At 45.5% G+C, this 22,691-nt stretch overlaps 1 protein-coding gene across 1 annotated transcript; it reads right to left on the bottom strand.

The window, feature by feature from the left end:
• Positions 1–18: 18 nt before the first annotated feature.
• Positions 19–19,403, bottom strand: HMGXB3 (HMG-box containing 3). The gene is made up of 20 exons (XM_066977307.1): positions 19,228–19,403; positions 18,665–18,812; positions 18,118–18,292; positions 17,073–17,636; positions 16,362–16,460; positions 14,704–14,835; positions 12,583–12,995; positions 12,062–12,237; positions 11,659–11,756; positions 10,985–11,083; positions 10,337–10,486; positions 8,359–8,660; positions 6,818–6,945; positions 6,063–6,194; positions 5,598–5,782; positions 4,772–4,991; positions 3,558–3,691; positions 3,048–3,164; positions 2,476–2,685; positions 19–2,026 (listed from the first exon to the last, which is right to left on the bottom strand). The coding sequence occupies exons 2-20, from the start codon at positions 18,808–18,810 to the stop codon at positions 1,550–1,552; spliced, it is 3,957 nt and encodes a 1,318-aa protein (XP_066833408.1). The 5' UTR covers positions 18,811–18,812; positions 19,228–19,403; the 3' UTR covers positions 19–1,549.
• Positions 19,404–22,691: the final 3,288 nt, after the last annotated feature.

Genomic DNA, 22,691 nt, shown 5'->3' with positions numbered 1-22,691 from the left:
AAAACCAACTCACTTGGCCACAGTTTCACCCCCAAAATTGGAGATAATTTATTAAATTTTATCACTGACTGAAAAAGTCACTAACATCTCTTATAATAAGTTAATATTCTTAACAGAAAAACCCCAAGCCGTAATTACTGCATTTGCTCAGACTTAATACATTTACTTTTACAGTACGGTACTCAATAGGTTCCCCTTCACAGAAGGGAGTTTTCAACCACACCACAAGCCTCTGAATCTTCCCCGCTGCTCACTCAGACAAAATAAACTCCCCGGATGGCAACTTAGCAGTTCAACATCCCCCTCCTCTCCAGATCACAGCAAATGTGTTCTTCAGCTTTGTTGCCTGCAACAGCTTCACAGCAGGCAACACACAGCTTTATAACCAGAGCCTATAAACGTTCTTTAGACATGCTGTAGGAGCAGAGAAAGCAACCTGGGCAGCAAGAGGCTCCTCTAAGCCACAAGTGCTGTGTGGACACAGGCAGGGCAAATATGACACTTGACAGAGTGCTGCGATTGCACACAAGGATGCAACTCACCCAGGGCCTCCTGTAAGGGAGGACTACAGAGCTCTGCTCACTCTGGTGACCCTGCATTCATTGCTTCTCCTTGATCCCACAAACTGTCTTTGTGATTCAGTTCTAAGAGTAGAATAACAGAAATTCAAGTCCTCAAACAAAACAAAACAACTAAAAAAAAAAAAAAGCGTCCAAGAGGACAGCATAGAAATTTGAACGTCCTTCCTGTTTCCACAGCCATCACCTCATACATCCCCCAAATGAACTCGATTCCCCGGGGCTCACCTGATCAACTCTTACCTTACCACACAGAACACCCTTCACTTGCTATGTGTTTCAGCTTCTAAATTATTAGTGCTCATGTGAGGGAACAAATAATTCCAGAAACCTGCAGCCAAAGTACTCACCATCCTGGATACAGGACAGCCTCCAGAGAGGCTCCCCACACAGGGCATCTTAAAGCTGCACGGTGGCTCCTCCTGCTCAACTACGGACTCTTTGCAGCCAACACAAGAGCTCTGCAGGATTTCCAAGCAGGAATCAGTGTCCTACACTCATCTGTTTTGAACGTTTTGAGGAGAATTCTTAGCTGTCTGCCTTTTGTGACTGCTTCCACACCCCCAGCCCTGCCACCAATATGCACAAAGAAATCAGCAAGCAAGATTCAGAATTAAGAAACCTGTGCACTTGACCACGCGTACTCCCTGCTACCAGAAATGCCTCTTGCTTCTCCACTCACCAGCTGCAGGGAGGACAACAGTTCACGCAGCCGAAGAGTGGGTCCACTGCACACCTTGGGAGGGAACTGCAGCCTTCAGCAAGGAGCGTGGCAGACCCACTCATGGCAGCACTTATGACACGCTGGAAGCACACAGCTCTTTGGTCATTAACAGCAGTCAAAGCCACCGGAATCACACCTCCAACCTGTAAAATTAAATTCTCAAGCCAGACAGCTGCCCAAACCTTGCAGAAGCTGGCTCAGCCCACCCGTCCACACAACCAGAACGAGAAACCAACAGGCTGTTTTGTTACTCAGCAATGTCTTTATCATCCTCCTGCTTCTCTTCTTCGTCCTCTTCCGTTTCTGTTTTAATCTGGGCCACTCCGAGCCGGTAGAGAGCATCCCGAATCACCACCTCCCCCGGCTGGCAGCTCTGTACGATCTCCTGGATCTGTCGATTCACGATTTCCCTGCTGGTGAGGAAGTCCATGAGGCGGTTGTAGAGGTAATAATGTGTGGCATTCTCAAAGGTGATGGGCCTTTGGCGGACGTTGCTGGTTTTGCTGTCACTGATAGCGGCAATGATGGCGTTGTAAGGCTCCAGCTCCCGGCACAGGGAGATGCAGTGGTGCCGAGCCGTTGGATCTTGGTGACTGTTCTGCTCCGAACCAGCGTGAACAATTCGGCGTGCTGCTGACTTGGTGATAGGGTGCTGAACAGAGTGCTCAGCCACAGTCACGTCTACGCTGTAGTGCTGGTCTAACAGTTCAGGGCAGGACACGTACTGGGAGAGAGAGAGATGCACACCAGGTAGAACAACAACAAGCTTCCCCACAGTTAAGAAGCACGATATAAAACTACTGTTCAGCTCAACTCCAACCAGATCTACAACTTGGGACAGGGGGAGGGCCAAGTTATGCTTCCCCTGAATGCCACAAAGGTGGTTCTATACGTTCCCCACCTTTATGCCCTCAGAGATAATCCCAGGGTGCTAGCAGCTTTCTTCCTCTCCCGTTTCTCAAGAAATAGCAGCAGTTTGAGAGGAGCTGCTGTGACAAAATAAGCTACACGCTCCAAAGTTCATGAGTTGAACTGCTACAATGCACTTCCAGCACAGTTCTCCCCATTAAAGAGTGCGAACCTAATACAGCACAGGCAACACAACACTTTCAGCTCTGCTCAGGAGCTATGCACCGGCAAAGCTGAGTCACAACATAGGTGGACACAACTAACCGTTGGGGGATCCATAGGGTCAGAGAAGCAGCCCTGGTTTTTGCCCCACATCTGGGAAGCCAGGTCAGGACAGCAGATGTCTGCACACAGCGCCACCGAAGAGGCCGTATCGACAACATACACCGGAGGCCAATGACGTGAGGAAACCAACAGGTCCACGTGATCCCGTGCGTTTTCTCCTCTTACTACGTACTTTGAGCCACACACAACCTGGAAAGAAAGGGATTAGTGGCAAACAGAATATCAGAATTTAAGAAAAATAAATTCAGCTTCCTTTCAGGTATTCCAGACAATGCAGTGACCAGACAACCACTTTTTCTAAAGATTTTCTTTCCTCATCGGACACATTCACTTCATCCTGTGCAGAACTTCACCTCAGCAGCAACATCAGACACAGGTTTCAGATCACTAGTCGATAGTGAGATATCTTGCAGGACTGCTCACACTCCAAGCCCCCAAGGCAGTGTGTTTCATCCAAGGCGCAGAGGGACCCACTCCGCTCTTTCTGTTTCATGAGGGAGCTCCTAAGTCAGCTGACAGCGAATAGCAAGGTAAGAACCGGCCTTTCTCACCTGATGTGGACACACTTTGTAGATTTTTCCTCCTGTGTGATGAGCAGAAGCTGGTTTGATGCTTGTCCCATTCTGGACAAAGTCATAGAGAGCCAGGAGGGAGTAACAGAGCTGGTCCTAGAAAAGATAGGCCCCAGAGAAAGTCTGTACATGACAAACTAACAGACTCTCCAAAAGAGGGAGCAGGCTGCAGACAAGAACTTCCAAATCTTAACTTGCATGTTGTCCAATAACCTAATCCCGCAGTCAGCACCACGAGGATGACAAGCAATTACCTGATATGGAAATGGTAATTACGGGCTTCCTTTTTTTCCCAGCCTACAAGAGTTCAATTTCTTTCACAATGTGTTAGTAATCCTATAATCTGCAGGTGCTCATTCCTAACCCACTCCTGCCCCGGTACAGTCAGATGAGAAGTGTATAATCTAGCATGGCAAGTGTAAACTAAGGGAAGATAGTGACAAACAGTTCCATTCCTAAATAGTGGTATGTGGGTAAACAAGACGTTACCTTTGTATCTGAAGCCTCCCAGGGGATGTCACACTGTGTCAAAAAGCTTTGCAGCTCTTCCTCGCTGTAGGAGCTTATCAGCTCAAGCCTGAAGTTTTCTTCCTGAAGTAGCCTCACCAAGGCACTCCCATTACCTGCAAAGGCAGGAAACAAGTCTAAGCATTCTTTCTCAGGAAGGGAAGTCACCAAAGTAATTTCTTCTGAAGACTGCAGAAGCAGGGACTGCACAGTCAACTGCCAGCAAGAGAAAGCTGTGAACAGTGCTAATTGCAAAGCGAGCCACGGCCCGCACTTTGCTCTAACCCTTTGCTAGTGAGGTTGCCTCTGAGCAGACTGAGCCCAGGAGAACTGCAGGCTCCATGAGCACTTGTTCAGGCTGTTGCTTATAACCTTTAACTAACTGGTTGGACTGATGTGAGTATAAACAAGCGACAGCAGATCACAGAGAAGCGTGACTGCTGCTTTTGGACGGAGCAGCTCCACGCTTGCCATTCACATCTCCTCCCTGGTTCTTTCTCTGTAGCTCCACTCCCACGAAAGCCCACGTAGCCCTTCTGCAGCTCAGCTCTCTACAGACAGCCGTAACCCTCACTGCAAAGCCAACTCGCGTACTTGTTAAACTTACAAAGCCAGTTTACACAAATTTCAGAATATCTAATACCTAGAATGTTAAAGGAACCAGGTGCTGACTGAATTTAGCTCTTGTTCATCTGAGCTTATTCTTCTTAGGGCTTCTTGTTACATGCAGTCCATGCCCTGAATATACTGAATGCTGACAACACTGATCAGGACTAACACATCCATCTCCTAAGCTTTTTTCACATCCTGTTGAAGACTTATTCACCTTCTGAGATACCAAGCACTGTCTGCAGCTTTTACAGCAGCAAGAATCAGTCTAACATGAAACAATACTGACTGGCATTCAGGTTGTGCTTGCTTCCTTCTGCACTGAGACCATGTTATTTCATCCAGGGTGCAGTGTTCTCATGTCCCCCATATTTCAAATGCATCAGAGCACAGCAGTGTATTCAAGATTCACTGGGCAGGTCAAAGCTCAAGCTGCTCAGTATCCTGAGAACAGGCGGACTGCTCCCAGAAGTCTTCTCTTATCTCAGCAGACATACCTTTTATAGAGTCATACACCTCTAAACATCACCAAAATACTCAAGTCATCACCACAACAAGTAGTTCTTAACAAGCACTTCAGCAATTACCTGGCACTGGCTGCGCATCCAGGTTCTTGTCCTTCTCAGTATTGACCACCACTGCTCCTCTCATCAGTGGAGGGAAGAAAGGAGCAACAATAGAGGCATCAAACTTTGTGATGGGGATGCTAGAAGGAAAAGCCACCTGCTCAATCACCTCTGTCTCCATTGTGGACCAGAAGTCTTCCACATTCACTTCACTTGATGCCAAGAATTCTGGCCAAGTAAACTAGAAAGAGCAAGAAACACACTGGTCAAACACAAATAACCATAGTTCATTCAAGAATTTTGTGTCAGGCTCACTCAAGGCACAGGGACTACCCAGAAGCGTGCTCAAGCCAAGTATAACAGGATGACATCAGGCTCCTATTCTGTCTTGGAGTTCCCCACAATCACTTTTCTTTGAGCGAAAGTCCAAACTGTTTATTTGACATAAAAGCCAGATGTGCTACATACTACTACTAGGGCATTTTTATGCCATTAGGGAAAACAGCACCTCAAGGAAACTGCTGTTGGGAGAAAACAATAAAAAAAAGGTAGAAAGATTCCTTCGTATCACAGGAAGAATGCCAAGTCCAGCAAATTTCAAAAAAGATCCCCACTATCAGAGGCTACTGGACCAAAGCTGTGGTCCAGAGACAGAAGATCTTGTTTTCCTGAAACACCTCTAAGAGGAAGTGCAGGCATCACCACTCCAGCCACATCCTCTTGTCAAGCATCAGCAGAAAACTGGTCACAAAGGCTTCGTATAATTACCATGCATTACAAAGACCAGACTCAGCAAAAGTCATTATGATCTGCTTTGAACAGGATGCGAAGTTTGTGAAAAGCTTACCTCTATGTTTTTCAATGCCAGGACATTTTCCACATTCCTCTGGGCTATTTCTACCTTGGGGGTTATGCCACAGATTCCACAGATCATATCGTTGTAATCCCGGACAGTGAGGCATTCAAAGGCCCAGTAGCCATTGCACAGCAGTTCCTGGAGCTGAGCCTGCTCATCAGAGCTCAGGCTTTTTTCTGAAAGGAGAACATGCCACTGTTACAGCTTTCACTTCCTAAAGACAGTAGAGAGGTAGCAGAACCTCTCCTATGCAGAATAAAAACAATCCTGTCCTCCAGAGAATTGCTACAGAGAACTCGTCACAGAGGTATTGTTGGGTTTAGGAAGTGATTTAACAGAAACACACCACACCAGAAGAGGTGGGTTTTCCCGTTTTTACAACCTAACAATCATTAGCAGGTCACAAAGTTTGGTGTGTTATGGTTAAAAAAAAAAAAAAAAAGAGGGAAAACCCACCAGTTTGCTCCTGAACGGAGTCGAGAATATTGCCAACAGCCACTCTGGGATCCTCTCCAAGTTTAATGTGGTTTCGGATTGCAAACAGAAGATCCAGGCTCACTAGCAACTTGTTACCCACATTGAAAAGGCCTGCAGTTAAAACAAGACAGTTATTGTCTGTCGGGTTCCAGATATTCCTCACAATGAAACATATTCCTTTCTTAATGATATGCAAAACACTTTTATGAGTACAGTTCAGAGGATCAATGAAAACAGCTGAATAGAGCTTATGTGACTATTCCCTTTGCATGTTAGCAAGATTAAATTACTTTCTAGCCTTGTCTTTAAATTAAAAATGCTACAAGGAACAACAGCCAATCTATCTCCTTGGCTCCATGCTGCCTTGCAGGAAGCCCACAGTGACTGCTGCTCAGCTGTCACCAGTCAATGCTAAAAAATAAAGCACTGCAGAGATGTCTTTGACTATGAACTGCCTCACAGAACCCAGCATTTTGTACTTAGACAGAGGAGACCTATAACAACGAAGCAAGGTATGGTGCTCCTCAAAGTATTCATGCATGTTTTTCTCACACATATAGCTTTACTTACAGAAACAGCAGAATAATTAAAGGAAAAAAATAATTCGAGTTTAATACAGTGGGGTATGCCAGAGACTTTTCTGTACAATGACAATGTCCTGATATAGTCCCAAGGCTTCTGAAGGGTTTAATCTGTACTCATGCTGTAAGTTGGTATGCTCACTTTTTTCCTACCTGTATAAATATCCATGAAGCTATGGAGGGCCAGACACTGAAGGTTCAAGCACAGTTTGACCTGAGCTGTAACCACCTGTAATCTATTCGCTGTCAGCAGCCAGCACTCCTGAGGACCAGCAAGGGAACTGTAACAGACAAGCAAAAGACAGCTCAGGGTTAAGCCAACAGGTTTTTCAGTCCAGGACTGCAGTTAGCATGTCAGTCTAAGCCAGTTCACCTCAATTCACAACACAAAAAAACGTTTCATTTTTAAACGGATTCCCCTGGCAGTCAGGTCACTGTTCACATTCTTTTAACAGCACTACAGAATTTCTCCAGCTCCACGTATTGAGTGCATAGGATTTGAGAGGTAAAGAAAAGCTACAGCCTCAGCTGCCCTGAGAGCAGCATCAGCCCTGTTGCTGCAGAGCAGCCAACAGTGACTAGTGACACATTCTGCCCAAGTCTGTCCCTGCACACACGTATTCTGAAAGGCCGCCTCCCTTACAACCAGGCTGCCAAAGAAGGAAGTTCAGACAGGAAAATGCCAGTTGTGCCTTAGTAGCAGAAATGTAACTGTCCACCTGAGAAAATAGGAATTAAATCCAAAGCTAGTTCCTTCCCACTGGCAGCAGCTTAATTAGAGCCTATGCAGGCACATGTGAGAGTCCTACACTCAGAGCACTGCAAAGCAGAGCAGCACAGAAGATTTACAATGCACAGTTTGGAAGCGATAAGGTCAGGGACAGGGTACAACATGGCACTCACCTGCAAAAATGACTACATATAAAAAGCATCTCTGCTGGAAGATTCTCAGTTAGTACTAGCCTGACCAAATCAAACACCCTTAACTGGTACCAAGAAAATCTTCTTGGTTCCAGAAAAGAGAAACACAGTAGTAAACTACATGACATTTTGTTTTGGAAATGTTTGAGCTCAGGCTTTAGGCAACAGGAAGATGTTTGGCAGACTCAGTGAGGAGATACCCTACGGGCTTTTACACAAAACTAGGTAAAGTAATCCAGCCTGTACACTAGTAGTTTCTGAGAGTCTTTCAGGTTTCAATTTGGGTATAGGTTCCAAAAAGGATTCACTCAAGCCCACGCTAAACCATAAAAAGAATGAAAACATCATAAGCAAAAAGATCCACACAGCAAACATTCAGATTGGAAGAGAGAAAAGGGAAATCACACAACACACATCTCTAATCCCACAATTTTGCCTGTCAGCCTCAAAAACATCAGAATAGAAAACAAAGAGGGGATGAGTAATGAAGACTCCATTTCAAAGAAAAAATTACATCTAGACTTAGCAGCCAGTCTTTGATCAAGCTCTCTTGCTGTACGGAAATGGTAACTATGACAAACTAAACAGTACAAGAGAAACAGAAACTCCTTACAGCTATCAAGCTAAGCCTTTTCCACAGACACGTAGATTATTCACTGTCACTTACACCAGCCTCAATATTGGAGCTAAACTAAGTATTATTTCAGGCATACTTCTAACACAGAACACCAGCACAAGGGTGAAAAAGTCACAAGTCTAAAACAGAATCTTACTTCTGTCCCCCTTTGAACAATGGGCTGTTACAGAGGAGGCACTGCGCAGATGGAGACTCATAGTAGTTTGACCAGGAGGTCTGCTCTATGGTGACTGTCTCCTCACTCACGTTGGACAGGATGAGCCGCGAGCTGTTCAGTTCGTGGATGAGCGTGAAGACCTCGGCCAGTTCTGATTCATTCTCTGGGATCTGCATTACTTTGCGCAGCAACTGCAGGGTGGATTGGCGCTGGATCTCTTTCTGGGATGGGGTTAAGGGCTCGCTGGTGTTCAGCACGTCAGACTGGCCTGGACTGACCTCCTAGAGAGAAAAAAAAAAAAACAAAAAAAACATTTTTTCAGTGAGGCATGTGTGAAGATGAAATATAAAGAAGTCCAGAAAAGTCACAAGAGGTAGGAGAATCACAGTAACCTCTGTACCCAGTAGACTTGATTTCTACTTCTCTGCTCAATCAGTGATCGCAGACAGTAGCTTCAAGCCTAAGTTACTTCACCTAAAATTTTTCGTTACAGCCCAGACTTTCCAGGAACTCCAATTATGTTGCTAAACCACCACAGACTTATCACTGTACTGGACTGTTATTGCAGGCATTGAGGATTAGGAAGGGGAGAACAACCATCAGCAGGCATACAAACATTTCAATACACCTGGCAATCACCACTGCCTTTCTCCATAAGTTATCAGGCACATTCTCCTGTATACCATGGCAACCTGCATCACTGTACAGGTGCTAGGACTGACAAGTGTTAAACTAGAACTAGGGGTTGCAATGTATGGAATACACCAATCTATTACAATCGATCAGCCACAGTTCTTTCGTACAGGTGCACAAGCATAGGATAACTGAACTCCAGGTGGCGCAGAAGAACAGAGAGAACACAGACAAGCTAAGCTGTTTGATCACCTAAACCCTTCTGCTAACATTTCAACCTGTTTTTCTGTCTAGTCTAGCAATGAGATAAAAGATCAGTCCAAAAGCAGAGCCAACAACAAACTGTGTGATAGGAATGTTAAACACAACTAAAAACCAGAATTTTTTTTAAAAAATGAGGAAGAGACAAGCCACATGCCTCTCAGAATGCAAGCTGAGCTAAGCGTACTGCTGTTCCCTACACATCTGCTTACGTGTGGATTTCACACAGGCCATTTCAGTTTGTTTATTTTTTATGTTTTTAATATACAAAGTTATGTACTTCAAAATAAAATTTAAAAAAATCAAGCGAAAGAGTAAAACTACTGCACAGACTACAACGCAGTTGTCTGTCTAAATGCTGAGTGGACATCCCAGCTAAGAACAGGACAGTTTTTTTTTTTTTTTTAAATGGCAAAACAATCCTGTACAAGAAAAGCTAAACTTTTAAACTTTGAAACTTTGGGGAAAAAAACAGATTACCTCGGAAGCAAACAAAACAAAATCCACAATACGCTATTTACATCCAAGTACAAGAACAGAAGAAATCTTGAACAACATCGTGCTACAACAGAATGAAAATACTACATCCAGAAATAATTTCAGGCTGGAAGTAAGTCGCGCTACAAACCCCTAAAAATAGGAAGCTCTAATACAAGATGTACTAACTCCGTTGACATTTGTCACAAACTGGTCACAAAGCAGAGCATGCTTGGAAGTTTTTTGATGAAGTCTGAAGTTCCACAAAGCTGACACAACAAATGTGACTTCAGGGGTGATTTCCCCAGCATGTAGTAACATACCATAAGCATTTTTAAGCTACAGAGACATCCAGTGGTAGAACTGAGTGTTGTCTGTCTCACTCTGAGCCTCAAACACCACCATTGCAGAAGCTGAACAGTAAAAACATGGTCACAAGTATTTTCAGTAGGACATTATTGTTAGAAACAGACTTACCATAACGGAAAAAGAAAATTAACATGTTCCCATGGGAACCTGCAAACTAAGATACTTCCCCACCCACTCCACAATATTGGTTTGAAAGACAAACCATTCCGAACCTTACCAGGGATTTTGCTGTTTTCTCAGCTCTGTCTTTGGCAAGATTGTAGCCACAGCTTGGACAGACTCGTGGCTTGTGCCTGTTTGTATACACGTAACTACACGAGGGGTTCTTGCATTTCCCTCTGCCACGTGACGTTGCCAGTCCCAAATCCTGGAAGGACACAAAAATGATGTTTGTTGACCTTGACTTCTACATGCTAACATGACTGTAGAATACTCTACTTGACTATTATATGCTTTTCCCCATTTTATAACACCTAGAGTAAAGGTTAAAAAGCAGGCCCTATCACTTTGTACGTAACATTTTAACCAGTACTCAAATGCTCTGAGGCAAATCCCAGAGACCACAGACACTCCACACAGTAAACTCATTCAGAAACCACTGAACCTCCCCACTTAGCTCAAGGAGGCGATGCAAATTGTGCCAGAGTATGAAGAAAAATCCATGTCTTAACAAGGTCCCAAACATGACTGCAACACGGCACAGAGAGCCCAGATTAAGTCAACAGATGACATATACAGCACAAAATGGTCACATTAAACACAGGATAATGTTTCTGCAAGTCAGTAAAACAAAAGCCACAGAACAACCTCATCCCAGAGATGACAATCCCCACAGTGCAACTCAGACCACCTAAAAAATTCTCACCAAAGTTACAGTGCAGCTGTACTTGTAGGAAGGGAACACATCTGGTTTGACCTCCACTACTTTAACCTGCGATGCGCTGTTGGGCAAAGTGCTGTGGAGCTAGAGATTGAAAGCAGAAATAAAAAAAACAAATAAAAGAACACCCATGAGACACCTACTACTGAATACACACATCCTGTAAGCAAATACCTATTAGCATTTTTCCCCCCAGGAAATCTGGTAATGTTCATTTAATATCAGGGGACTACAACGTGCTGTTTTGCATACTAAGGCTTTAAAATTCAGGTAGAAGTATTCCAGCATCTTAGCAAGCTTTACTTCCTACTCAATCATCTTTCACAGGTAAAACAGACTCCCTCAGCAGTCAGTATTACGTGTCAGATTCCCAAACCACCACCAGATCCTCAAATATCTTCTGGAAGTAACCAGGAGGTTTTCAAAGCAGCCGGACAAAGGATTGTCCAACAGCATCCCTCAGCTGAGTTCCTGCTCCTGGCCATCCAGCACTCACACTGCTTCAGAGCCATCTCATAAAAACTGTTGGTCACAACTTCCATCATCGTAAGGGTGCTACATTCTCATATTCTATTTCTCAGCACTCAGCTCATACCCCTCATTAGGGGAAAATAATCCCAAGGAAAGGTTTGTGCATTCGAAGAACAAGCCACAGATACCTTTTGTTCCTCAGCACTTGGTGGCTGCAGAACTGCCTGACCCAATTGTTTCAGTGTACTGGGCTTCAGGCCTGACGTTCTCACCAGGGGATGCTTGTCTTGAAGAAGGAAAAGAACGCAGCAGGTTAGATAAGAAAAAACAAGTCCTGTTTTCTTCTGCAGTAAATGAAACCAGAGTCACATGAGATTTTCTTCCTCTGAACTTGAAGTGACACAAGCAGGTGTTTCATGTCCCATTTACCTGCCCTTCTGGTTAGAAAGAAATCGAGGGTGTTTTTTTTTTTAAACCTAGGATAGCTCACTATCTCCCTTCAGACACATCTTAGTATTTGACAAAGACCACTTCAATACAGAGAGGAAAGACAACCACTCCCAAAGCATACCAGAGAACCAGTATTTTTACCAGTGTTTGCAAACGCCTGTCTCTTGCTAGCCTGCTCAGTGCTGGCTTCTCTCCCCACGCTGGCTGGTGCGGGCAGAATTGCTCGCATGGGCCTTGCTGCAGCCAGCAAGGAGGGCTTCGGTCTTGGTTTACTCTTTACTTCTTGCCCTTTGTGTGCAGCAGCTGGAGCATCAATTCTAAAAGACAAGAGCTACAATTGGAAAAAAATTCCATGGTTTCCCTCTCACCCTCAATTTTCTCCTCTCTCCTGTGCTTTATTAGCGCAATAATCACAGCTATTGCAGTAGAAAGGAGAAATAGTGCTAAAGATACATCTGCCCTGTGACTACCACGACAATTTCGTTGTCACTTAAAAAAAAAAAACAACTTTGATGGACAAAACCATTTCAAAAGAACGATCTTGAAGTGGCAGAAAGCAGACAGGACACAGACGGTCTTGCACGAAGCACTGCCAACAGCCTTCAATTTCTTGGATTTGTTCCATCAGCACACATCAGACATCACACACTCCTGTAACTCACCCCGCTGGCTTTTTTGCAGAGGTATTTGGACTCAGCACCTCAGAGGGCGGCGGCGCTCCCAGCCCTACGCTATCTTTTTCTGCCTGCTCTGTAGAAGAGTCTCCTTGTGGCTGGCTCTCTTGACCAACCATCACTCTGGCAGCAGTCCCTCTGTCTTCACCAAGCACGCTGTTTGCAAGAATGTGAGCCTCAGAGATGATCACTTCCTCCCACTCTGTCTCCTGCATCTGCCCCCCAGCAGGCACAGCATTCAGCAGCTGGCTGACCGCTTCAGAGCTTTCCAGGGCAGACTTCGAGGTGCTCTCACAAACAGCTGCCGGTTCTGTGAGCACTGACTGCTGACCTCTTTTAGTTGCCGGAGTTTTCAGAGAAGTGCCTGAATTTGGCTCAGGTTTGATTTTTGGTTGCTTTTCCTGGAAACAAGAAGAAGAGCACATTTCAGAGGTTCACATAGCCTGGTTTGCCATGGCCTATTCAATGCTGGATCAAAACAGCAAAATCCTGAGTGTTTAAGCAATGAATTGCAAGGGAGAGCAGGAACATCATCTTCTACAACCGGAAAGTCCCTGTTAACATTTTATCTAGCCTCCTGACAATTTTACTTTGAAAAATCAGTCTTCCTTAAACTCTCTTAAATATCACCATTAGCGTCAACATCACAAACTCATCGGCCACCCTCTGGAACGAGGGCCCACCTCCTACACTCCCCTTTCCTATCTTCAGCTCTCTGATGCTGTCTGTTCTTCCATGCTACTGAGGAACCAAGGGGAGCTAGATACAGAACTTGCATCTTTTGGATTAAATTGCAGTGAAGTGCAAAGGGGTGTAGAAGCACTCAGAAAGGCATGCATCTGAGGGAGTCAGGAAATACAGAATTGCTCAGGACGGTTTTTCAGCTTTAAGCGAAGTTTTAACTTCAAGACTAAGGCTACAAGAGCTGTGTACTGAGGTCAATGAGGGTAAGATGGAGCACTGAGCTGGTAATAAACAAATCCTATCAGAGAAGTAATCAAGAGTTTCTGGTGTGATAAACACATGGATTCTAAGCTTTCTCAAGAGTTTATGCTCGGCAGAATATTCTAGGTTTCTAAAACCAGACATCTTCTAACATAATCCCTTTTTTAAGGAACAGGAAGGTATGTATTCACTTAGTTTCAGTCCTACTGATGTTACTACCAGTAAAAAAAAAAAAAAATGCTGCTGCATGTTTTTCTCCAAGGCATGACACCATAAGAATAAATGAAACTGTTTACGCAAGCATGTTCCCAGAAGAGCAGCATATAGCTGTAAGACAGAAGGAAAACCTTCCCCCTAAAATGTTTCAGTTCAAATTAGCGTAGGATTTAACAGAGCAGGCATGCCATATTCAGGCAGAAAGACCTTTTTGCAGTTAGCCATCTATCTACTTCAGCAGGTTTACAGCACAAAAGATATCGTTGCTGTTTGTATCCCAGCACACAGTAAGCTCAGCCATCGGGTCAGACTCTACAGTTTGTGTGCTGAGAAAGTTCTTCCCCCTAAATGCTTAATGAATCTAGACACATCGGTTCAGGACAAATGCACACAAAGTCACTGAAATTTTAACAGCCAGAACAAATTTTCACACTGAGAACATCCTTTAATTTGGGCCTGAGGGGCCTCGTTCCAGACAAATTTCATGAACACATCTGTTCAGAGCTCGGTAACTACCTTCACATTGCCAAGGTTTAAGGAGCAACTACTTGTTGTACACAGCTAGTGGAGATTCCAGTAACTTAAGTATCGTACGTATCAGTTGGAGAAAAAGTTTTCCATTCAACAACCATGCCCACAACTACACCAAGATCTGGAAATCTCCTTCCAAAGGTCAGAACATCGAGAACAATCAGACACACAGCCACGAACCAACAATACCCAACATTTCAGCTTCCACTAAACCAACTATCATACGGCTCCCAAATGATCACACACCTACCATTGCTCAGATTTACTCTTTCTTTCTGTTGATAAAACCACGTTGAAAGATCACCACAAAAATCTCAATTTGTAGAATAACTTCAAACACAGGCCTAGAAATTTCACAGGCTTTCATAAAAACAGCGCTTTTTGTCTGAAGAGAAAAAGAAGGGAAAACAAGTTTACCTTCGGGATCCATTTCCCTCCCAGGAAGTTCCCACATGCTGGGCATTTTGGTGGCTTATGTCTGGTGACATAAGTGAAGGAGCAGCCAGGATTGGTACAATTCCCATGTCCCCTGCGAGTATAGGTGGTTGTCTGAAACAAGAGTCGCCAAGAATTTCTCTACGGAGCTGGAAAAAACACCAAGCTGTGCTCATCACTCCCTTGTTCCCCCCGGTAAGCACTTCACAAACATTATCTAGCAACTCTGCCAGCCCTCTGCTATTATTCATTTCACCGACGAGCCAACACCCAGCTGTATCAGTGACTCAGCGCCGTAGTTACGCTGAATTCAAGCGTTCAGTCTGTACACAAACCTTCAGTATTACCAGAACTTGGATCAAATTGCAGAGCAGAGATGAACAATGCATATAACCTACAGGAGAAGCTAACCTTATGCTTTCGGTGACGTAACAGCTCTCCTATGAATTTGACTTTTAATAAGACAACATAGAAATGATTCAAACAGCAGTCCACAGTGAGGCGATATGCAATTAATACATTCATGTCAGAGTGACAATATCCGAAGACAAACACTCGTGGAGGTATTTTTCATCAGTAAGGTAATTTGTTGTTCTGTGTAGTGCTAAAGTACTCCCCGGTGCTTTACCGTAACTCACAGTAAACTGCTGCAACAGCAGCAGCACCACCAGCCGCTGCTCATAAAGACAGCTAAACCAGTCTTTGCCAGGACTACTACACCTACACACAGAGTTTTAGTCAGCACAGCACTTCTCAAAATTCTGTACCTGCCACTCCTGAGGGAGCTGTTGTGCCGTAAGTCCCTAACTAGGGCTGATTTTCCTAGAAATGCAAGTGCTACCATTAAGGAAAAGACAAGTTAAGCTAGGTTCTTCTCAGGAACAAAAACCCGATGCATCTCCATTCTCCCTAAGACACTTGGACAAATACCATGCTAGGTATCAATATAAATACCTGCAGCATTCCACCAGCTGGAAGCACAAAGAACCCAGAAAACAGGACTTCATGCGAACTTACACACCACAAGAAGCTGCTGTGCTGGCTGCATGGTGAAGTCTCTCAATGATTACAGAAATACAGGTGGTCAGAGCGGTGAGATTAGAGAAATAACAGCACTGCTCCTCACGCAACAAGCCACATGAACTTTTCTCCAGGGATTCTCAAAATCTTAGGTTACTGCTCCTCTCCCATCACGTGGGGAAAGTGACAGCCACCACATGATTGGGGAGTTCACGTGTTCCTGTCACAAGAGAGGATTCTTGCCCTCGAAGGGATAGACACTGGCATTTTATGAAACAGATATGCCTCCAAGCAGAGGCCATACAAGGCTACACAGACCTTGAAAAAGGCTACAAAGGAACTGCTGTTAGCCAGAGGGGTTGTGATAGCGATATGTACTCCCATCTGCTTCCAAAAACTCCTTGAGGGAAAAGGCAGAAGGTCTATAAGTCAAAGAGCTCCATTAGAATACACAAGGTGTAAAGGCAGGGACAAGAAATCTATCAACTGATCTGATGAGTTAAAACTGGACTACCTTTAATAACTGTACCATGATCAAACCCTTCCTACTCTACCATCTTTAAGACAACCCTACGGTAATACATCCATATCTTGAAATACCACGAGACTGAACTTCTTACCAACTTAATTGACGTCGGGTTCTCCACAACGGAGTGAGCTGGTAAAGGTAACATAATAAACTGTGTAGCAGGTGTGGAGGAAGTGCTCTCTTCAGTATCCTAAAACGAAATCAAAGGGAAATTACATGTAGAAGACAAGACACAAAGTGGCCTGCGTCCCACCCTTTTGTGAACACTGCTGCTGAGCGTGTATCTTGAGGACTGATGAGACCAGAAAGCGGGAAAGAAGAGTGATTGTTTCAAAAGCCTTACCAGGTCTGCTCTGGAAATCATCAAACTCTTCTCAACTTGAAGCTGAAAACAGCAGACCCAAAACTTCACAGCATAATGTTTCTGTAACAGATCCCTAACACCTCAACTTAAAACTCCCTTCTCTCTGCAGCCAAGAAAACAGCTCTCACGAGCACAGAGGTAACCTGTTTCTTCACCCCAGAATCTTGTAGTCCAACTGCAGAAGCCACCCGAATTATTGTTAAAAGAAATATTTTTTTAAGTCTCTATCAGTCACCTATCATAAGCGATAGCAGCATATAGCAGAGAATCTGGAGGCAGAGACGCAGCAATCACCGAGGTCAGAAAGCTGCTGTTTGCCACACTGCTGCGCAACACCTCCTGCAGCCACGGAGAATCTCAAGTAAAACATGTTAAACAGCAGTCAGACATCTCGCACGAGAAGCTGACGGGATTCGGAGGGTCCCTAGAGTAACTCACCCTCCCAGTCACCACGGTCACCACAGACACACCATCTGAAACCTGGGGACGGGCCACAGCGATGCTCCCGTTGGGGACGTCCGTGGAGCTGCTAACTAGAGTCTCTTCAATAACGACCCGAGTCGTCTGATACGGCTGCCCTTCGATTTCCAAAGAAGCCTCATCCAAGAGGACGTCCCCAGCCACTTTATCTGTCACGGGCCCAACGTAGTGAGAGAGAACCTCCGATGCCACCACTTCTTCCACAGGCTCTGACTGACCAAAGGAAGCAGTCTCTTCCGACAGTCCTTCGATGGCGATGCACTGCTCAGAAACGCCAACGTGGCTCGAGTCCACAGAAAGGATGTTCTGCACAGCATCACGGGGGACATTCATGATATTGGTGGAAGCTGTCAAGCCTCCACGTGCTGCCTGACCCTGTGTCACACACAGTTCCAGTGGCTGCCGGCTCCTGTCCTCCTGAAGAGTGGTTTTGGGAATAATTACATAATCTGAGCGAGGACGAATCTTACGGAAACCTGGAATGTCTGGAACTACTGCAGTTCGAGTGGACACCTTGGAGTTCTGTTGGCAAGAACAGAGCACGGAATAAATGAAAGAGGAAAAAGGAACGGAGTCATTTCTCTATCCTTTTCAGTATTTTAGATCTTAAAGCTCAAACGGGTTCCTGAAAGAGCTGGCTAGGAACTTCTCCACATGACAGCCCGCAGTCCCTCTCAGCGCTGCTTTTATCATCCACTTTACCACCCATCACCCTGATGACATGACACAAGAAACTACCGTTCCCATCAGCAGATACCAGACATCTCCGTCCTCAATTTCAAAACACGATCCCTTGATTGAACAGAAGGCAAAAGAAAGAAATCCACTGCCTCACACACTGCTTCTGTACAGGCGGTCGTAAAGCAGAAACACAAACGGGAATCTGCAGCTGAACGACTCTCCCACCGCCAGTGCTGTGTAAGCAGTTAAGAGCCACGGCAGTTACAGCTACCGGCCTCTCCCTCTCCTCACACGAGAAAGAACTGCAGGAAAGGAGACTTACCGGGTCCAATCCTTCTTTCTCTAGCTTGGCTTTCTCCAAATAATAGCTTTTTTCAGCCACGCTGAGCAACCTCCAGCTCTCGCTGATCTTTTTGTTGATTTCAGATTGAGGGAGGTGGGGCAGCTCTTGCTGTACTTTCAAGTAAATGTCATAGTAGTACAGGAGGTAAGCGGATCTGAAATGCAACCAGACACAAGCATTAATCTCATTCTACAGCAACCCCTTTGGAGAAAGAACTTCCTAAGATTTACACTGGTCTCAAGGACAAATTATAAGCGTGTTATATTCACTGCTATTACCAAAGGCATTTTTAAAACCAAATAAAAATCAAGATTCTGATGAGAACCTCTGCAGTAAGGAAAAAGAGCCTAAGGCAAATTGTTCTAGAGGACACAGAGCTTAGATCAAGCGCTGCTAGCACTCATAAAGGCACACCAGAGTGAGCCCAAAGTGTCACGCTATTTTTTTATAAAAGTGTTCTGCTGCAAGGCTGCAAAATTGCCCCCACACTCAAGACAGAAAATAAACAAAGGCAGAAAGAACTCACCTAGGCTTTTTGGCTTTTTCTCCGTGATCACCCGGACTTTTGTATTTCTTTTTCTTCTTCGAAGGCACTGGCGACGCGTACGTGTAGGCGCCCTCTATTTCCTCCATCACCACGGTTACCTCGGTGCCATCGTAGGGAGCCTCCATCGCTAGGAGCACACACCAAGCACACACCTCGCGTCAGGGACGCGCCGCCTTACCTCTCTCCCTACAGACTGCTCCTACCCATCCCTTCTAAACCGACAGCGTCGCTTGCAGGCCCGCCTGCCTTTAACCAGCCAACAGAACTAGGAGCTACCTCCTTATTTATTTTTAGAAGAAAACACCTGTTTTTTTTAGCGTGGCTTTTGTAGCGTGCAAGCGTGCTGTGAGCGCACCTAAGGGCTGCAGCCCCCCTGGAAGCCCCGAGGGAACGGTTGGCGATCCAGGGGCGCCTCACCTCACCCCGCCGCCCCCCGGCACCCAGCCGCAGGCCCCGGGGAGCCCTGAGAGGAGCGGCGGGCCCCCCCCCGGCGGCCCCCCGGATCCCAACCCGGGCCCCACCGGGGCAAGGCCGGCGCTCACCGGGCGGCGGCGGGCGGCGAGCCCCGGTCACATCGCAGCCGGGGGAGCGGGAGGAGGCGGCGGGGCTGCGGGCCGGCGGCGGGGCGGGGCGGGAGGGCCCCGCATGCTGGGGCCGGGGCCGGGACCGGGGCCGGGGCCGGGGGCGAGGCGGGGCCGCACCGGACCCTCAGCGGCCTCCCGCCGCCGCCGGAAGCGCTGCCGGGAACCGCTTCCGGGTGGCGGAGCGGCGGCGGGGCTCAGCCGCCTGCCCGGCGAAGGGCGGAAGCGCCGGGGGGGGGGGGGGGGGGGGGCCGGACGGTGGCCGGGAGGGGACAATGTTGTTGAGCGAAAATCTGTTGGGCGAAATCTGTTTGGCAAAATCAGGGCTGGGTGTCTGTCGCCGGCAGCTGGAAGGGACAAGTGTGCACAAGCAGAACCATATGGGCTTGTTCGGTGGCACCGGGCGGGCTGGTCACACCGTCCGCAGCCGCTCTCCAAGCACCACACCACACGAGCAGCACCATATTGCGTGATCCAGTGGTCCCGAGCAGGCTGGTGCCAGCCAGGCCGCCCGCAGCCCCTCACGAGCACCACGCGTCCCTCTCCCTCCTGGTTCTCCCCAGGCAGTGCCCAGACGTGGCCCCTCCTCCTCCTGTAACGGGGAGGCACCAGGGCAGAGCGCTGCTCCTTGGCTCCCCGGCCTACCAACACCATCAGTCCCGCTCCCGTTCCCAGCCACGAGGCAAGTGAGGTGGCAACCCAAAATTCAGACCCAGCCAAATAGCCTTGAAACCTCGATGGCCAAGGCGGTGGTTGGTCCAGAACCAGCCGGTGGGGAAAACTTTCCTGGCACGAAGCATGGTGTCACCCCGAGTGCAGCCAACCCAAACGCCCACGGGATCTTTGAGTCCCAACGTTTCTCCAACAACATTTCTCCCTCAGTTTTGAAGAACGAAAGTTGCCGTACAAAACACAGTAATTGTTTTCTTGCTGTTCACAAGCACTGAAAATTAGCATTTTGCTCTCCGGGGAACAAATAGCCTTATAGGGCTATATACACGTAGCCAATTCTTTGAACCCTCTGGAAAGCGGGGTATCGTGCAGCTATTACTTTAACACGTTTTTTAAATTACACATTTTGGCTTTTTTTCTATCCATGTCTATTTCTGTGTTTTACATCATGAGTTCTAACTTTAGAGAAATGTAAACCACATCTATCTTCTGCCTTCTCAGATCTCAGAGAAGCAGAATAAGGGCTCCTCTTGTCTAGTAAGTCATTAGCAAAATGCACAAAGTAGTGATATGACAGCCAGTATTAAATCTGCAACCAGTTATTTATTCTCCTGAAGTTCTGCAGCCGTTTATGTGGTCTGCTTGTGTTTATGCGCAGATAATTGGTGCAAACTGTCTGTTCTGCGTCAAACCCTATACAGCTTAATCCAAACCATGTACTTTTCCAAAGCTCTGTATTTTATCCAGATCAATATGTGACTGCTAGAATTTTGTTGAAATTATTACCTAGCCAAATGTTTGGAAGAAAAGGCCGATAGGCTTCACAGGACTAATAAACTAAAAAAAAAAATAAAATAATAATAATTTGAGAGAAAAAAGAAAAAAAAAAAAGAAAAGAAAAAAGGAAAAAAAAAAAAAGAATGAAAGCAGCCATGCTTCCCTTGTTTTTTTTCGCAGAGGAGCTTCTCACTGCATGAATGTTGTCCGTTGTGTCAGGAACTCAAGCTGTTTCCTTACTTGGGCATTTTGACTCTTCCGTGGACACACTGCTTTATCTCAGAAAAGTGATATTAGCAGCATGTAAATTAATTTAACTATGCTGTAATAGTATTGTGAGGAACAGAGGAAGCTGCTGTGCAGCAGTATCTGTTGTAAGCCCGAGGAGCGTTGCAAAGGAGTGCCTGGTGCTTCAGGAGAGAAGCAGTGCTTTGCTCCCAGGATGCTCTGAGCACCGTTGCCTTGCAAAAGAAAACACTGGAGATTAAACAGGGCTCTCCCCCTTCGTTTCACTGATAAAGTACAAGGGCTACTTTGAAGGAGTTCAAAAGACAACTGCTGAACTACAGCAGGTACCAGCATTTATTTTTGAGTTGACTTCAGAGAGAGTTGACTTCAGAGTCTGCTTAAATAAATGAGATATCGTAGCAGATTATTATTACTGTCATCCATCCAGACCTCCCTCTTCTGTGAAGCCTTGCAAGGCTCAATCCTGTCTCCTGTTCAATCAACATCATGTTGTTCAGGTACGGTGGGGCTGAGGCGCCTTTTCCCAGTGAGTGGCGTGCAATTGGACATCATCTCTGTGTTAGCCCTCAAGCAGAAATGCTTTCCAAGATAGTGATAGATGGGGTTATGCAGCCATTTGAGCGCAAACACACACTGAACTAGTTCCACCGTGGCTCTGCACGTCTGCTGTAGCTCCCATCTCGCTGCCACTCATGGTTTTTGTACTGACCATAACTGCAACGACATGATAGAGCAGCAGTCGGAGAAATGGAGACAAAGAGTGAGCATCAGTCTGCCCGCAGAAGGTTAAAGGAGCCCATTTTCCCTCATAAATGTTGCAATTAAGATGTTACTATTTTTAAAAAGGCACCAGAGTAAAAGGACAAAGGGATTTGTTATATTTCTGATGAATTCTGGTATGTTTGGGAACTGTTTGCAAGAACAAACACCAGGGATCTCAGAAATGTTAACATTTTCAAAGTTTCTAATTATATACACAAGTTTCTGGCTCTTAAATGTGGCTGCCTTTGTCGTATTGAACAGGTAACTCTCAGCACAAAATTATCAAACAAGAAAAGAGACCAAGAGTGGTATGTTTGGTTTAAATTAGGTAGCAAAAAGTATCTTCTTGTTTTATCCATAATGAAATAACTGTTAAATTGAGAAAGTTATTGTACCAACCTCTCATTTAGTCTTGCAGGATCATAAAAATTTCAATTTCTCAGCGAGGTTGCTATAGCCTCACATAGTGCTCGGGGTTCCTGTATTTTTTAAAGCAGGATCCGCCTCTCTTCTTTGAAATGGCTTTAGTTTCCAAGTCGCCATTTAACCAAATCTATTCAACCGTAGTCAAACTAGCACATATTTTACAATAAGTGAAAGGCATTTCTTTCAAAGAGGTTATATAAAACATTTTCAAGACTTTCATTTAAATTCTCCTAAACAATAAAATAGGAACAATGATTCACATTACTTCTCTATTCTAGTTATTTCAGTAAAATTGTTACCAAGGCTTAGAGGTGCCCTTCATATTTCAAAGTAAAATATGATCTCTGCCCATTTTTCTGTCAAATGAGGTATGAAAATATTATATGTTAGGTGATGAAAATAATAAAAGCTGTGAGAAGAGGCACAGTTAAAAAGACTAATACTGTCTAGAGGGTTTATGAAGAAACCTAGCTGAGGTTGTGATACATTTGTGTAAAATAATGAACAGTACAAAGAAGGCTAGTCAGGCATTTCCGTTC

The sequence above is a fragment of the Anser cygnoides genome, chromosome 14, assembly GCF_040182565.1.
Source record: "Anser cygnoides isolate HZ-2024a breed goose chromosome 14, Taihu_goose_T2T_genome, whole genome shotgun sequence".
Taxonomy (NCBI): Eukaryota; Metazoa; Chordata; class Aves; order Anseriformes; family Anatidae; genus Anser; species Anser cygnoides.
This window is presented reverse-complemented; position numbering and strand designations above follow the sequence as displayed.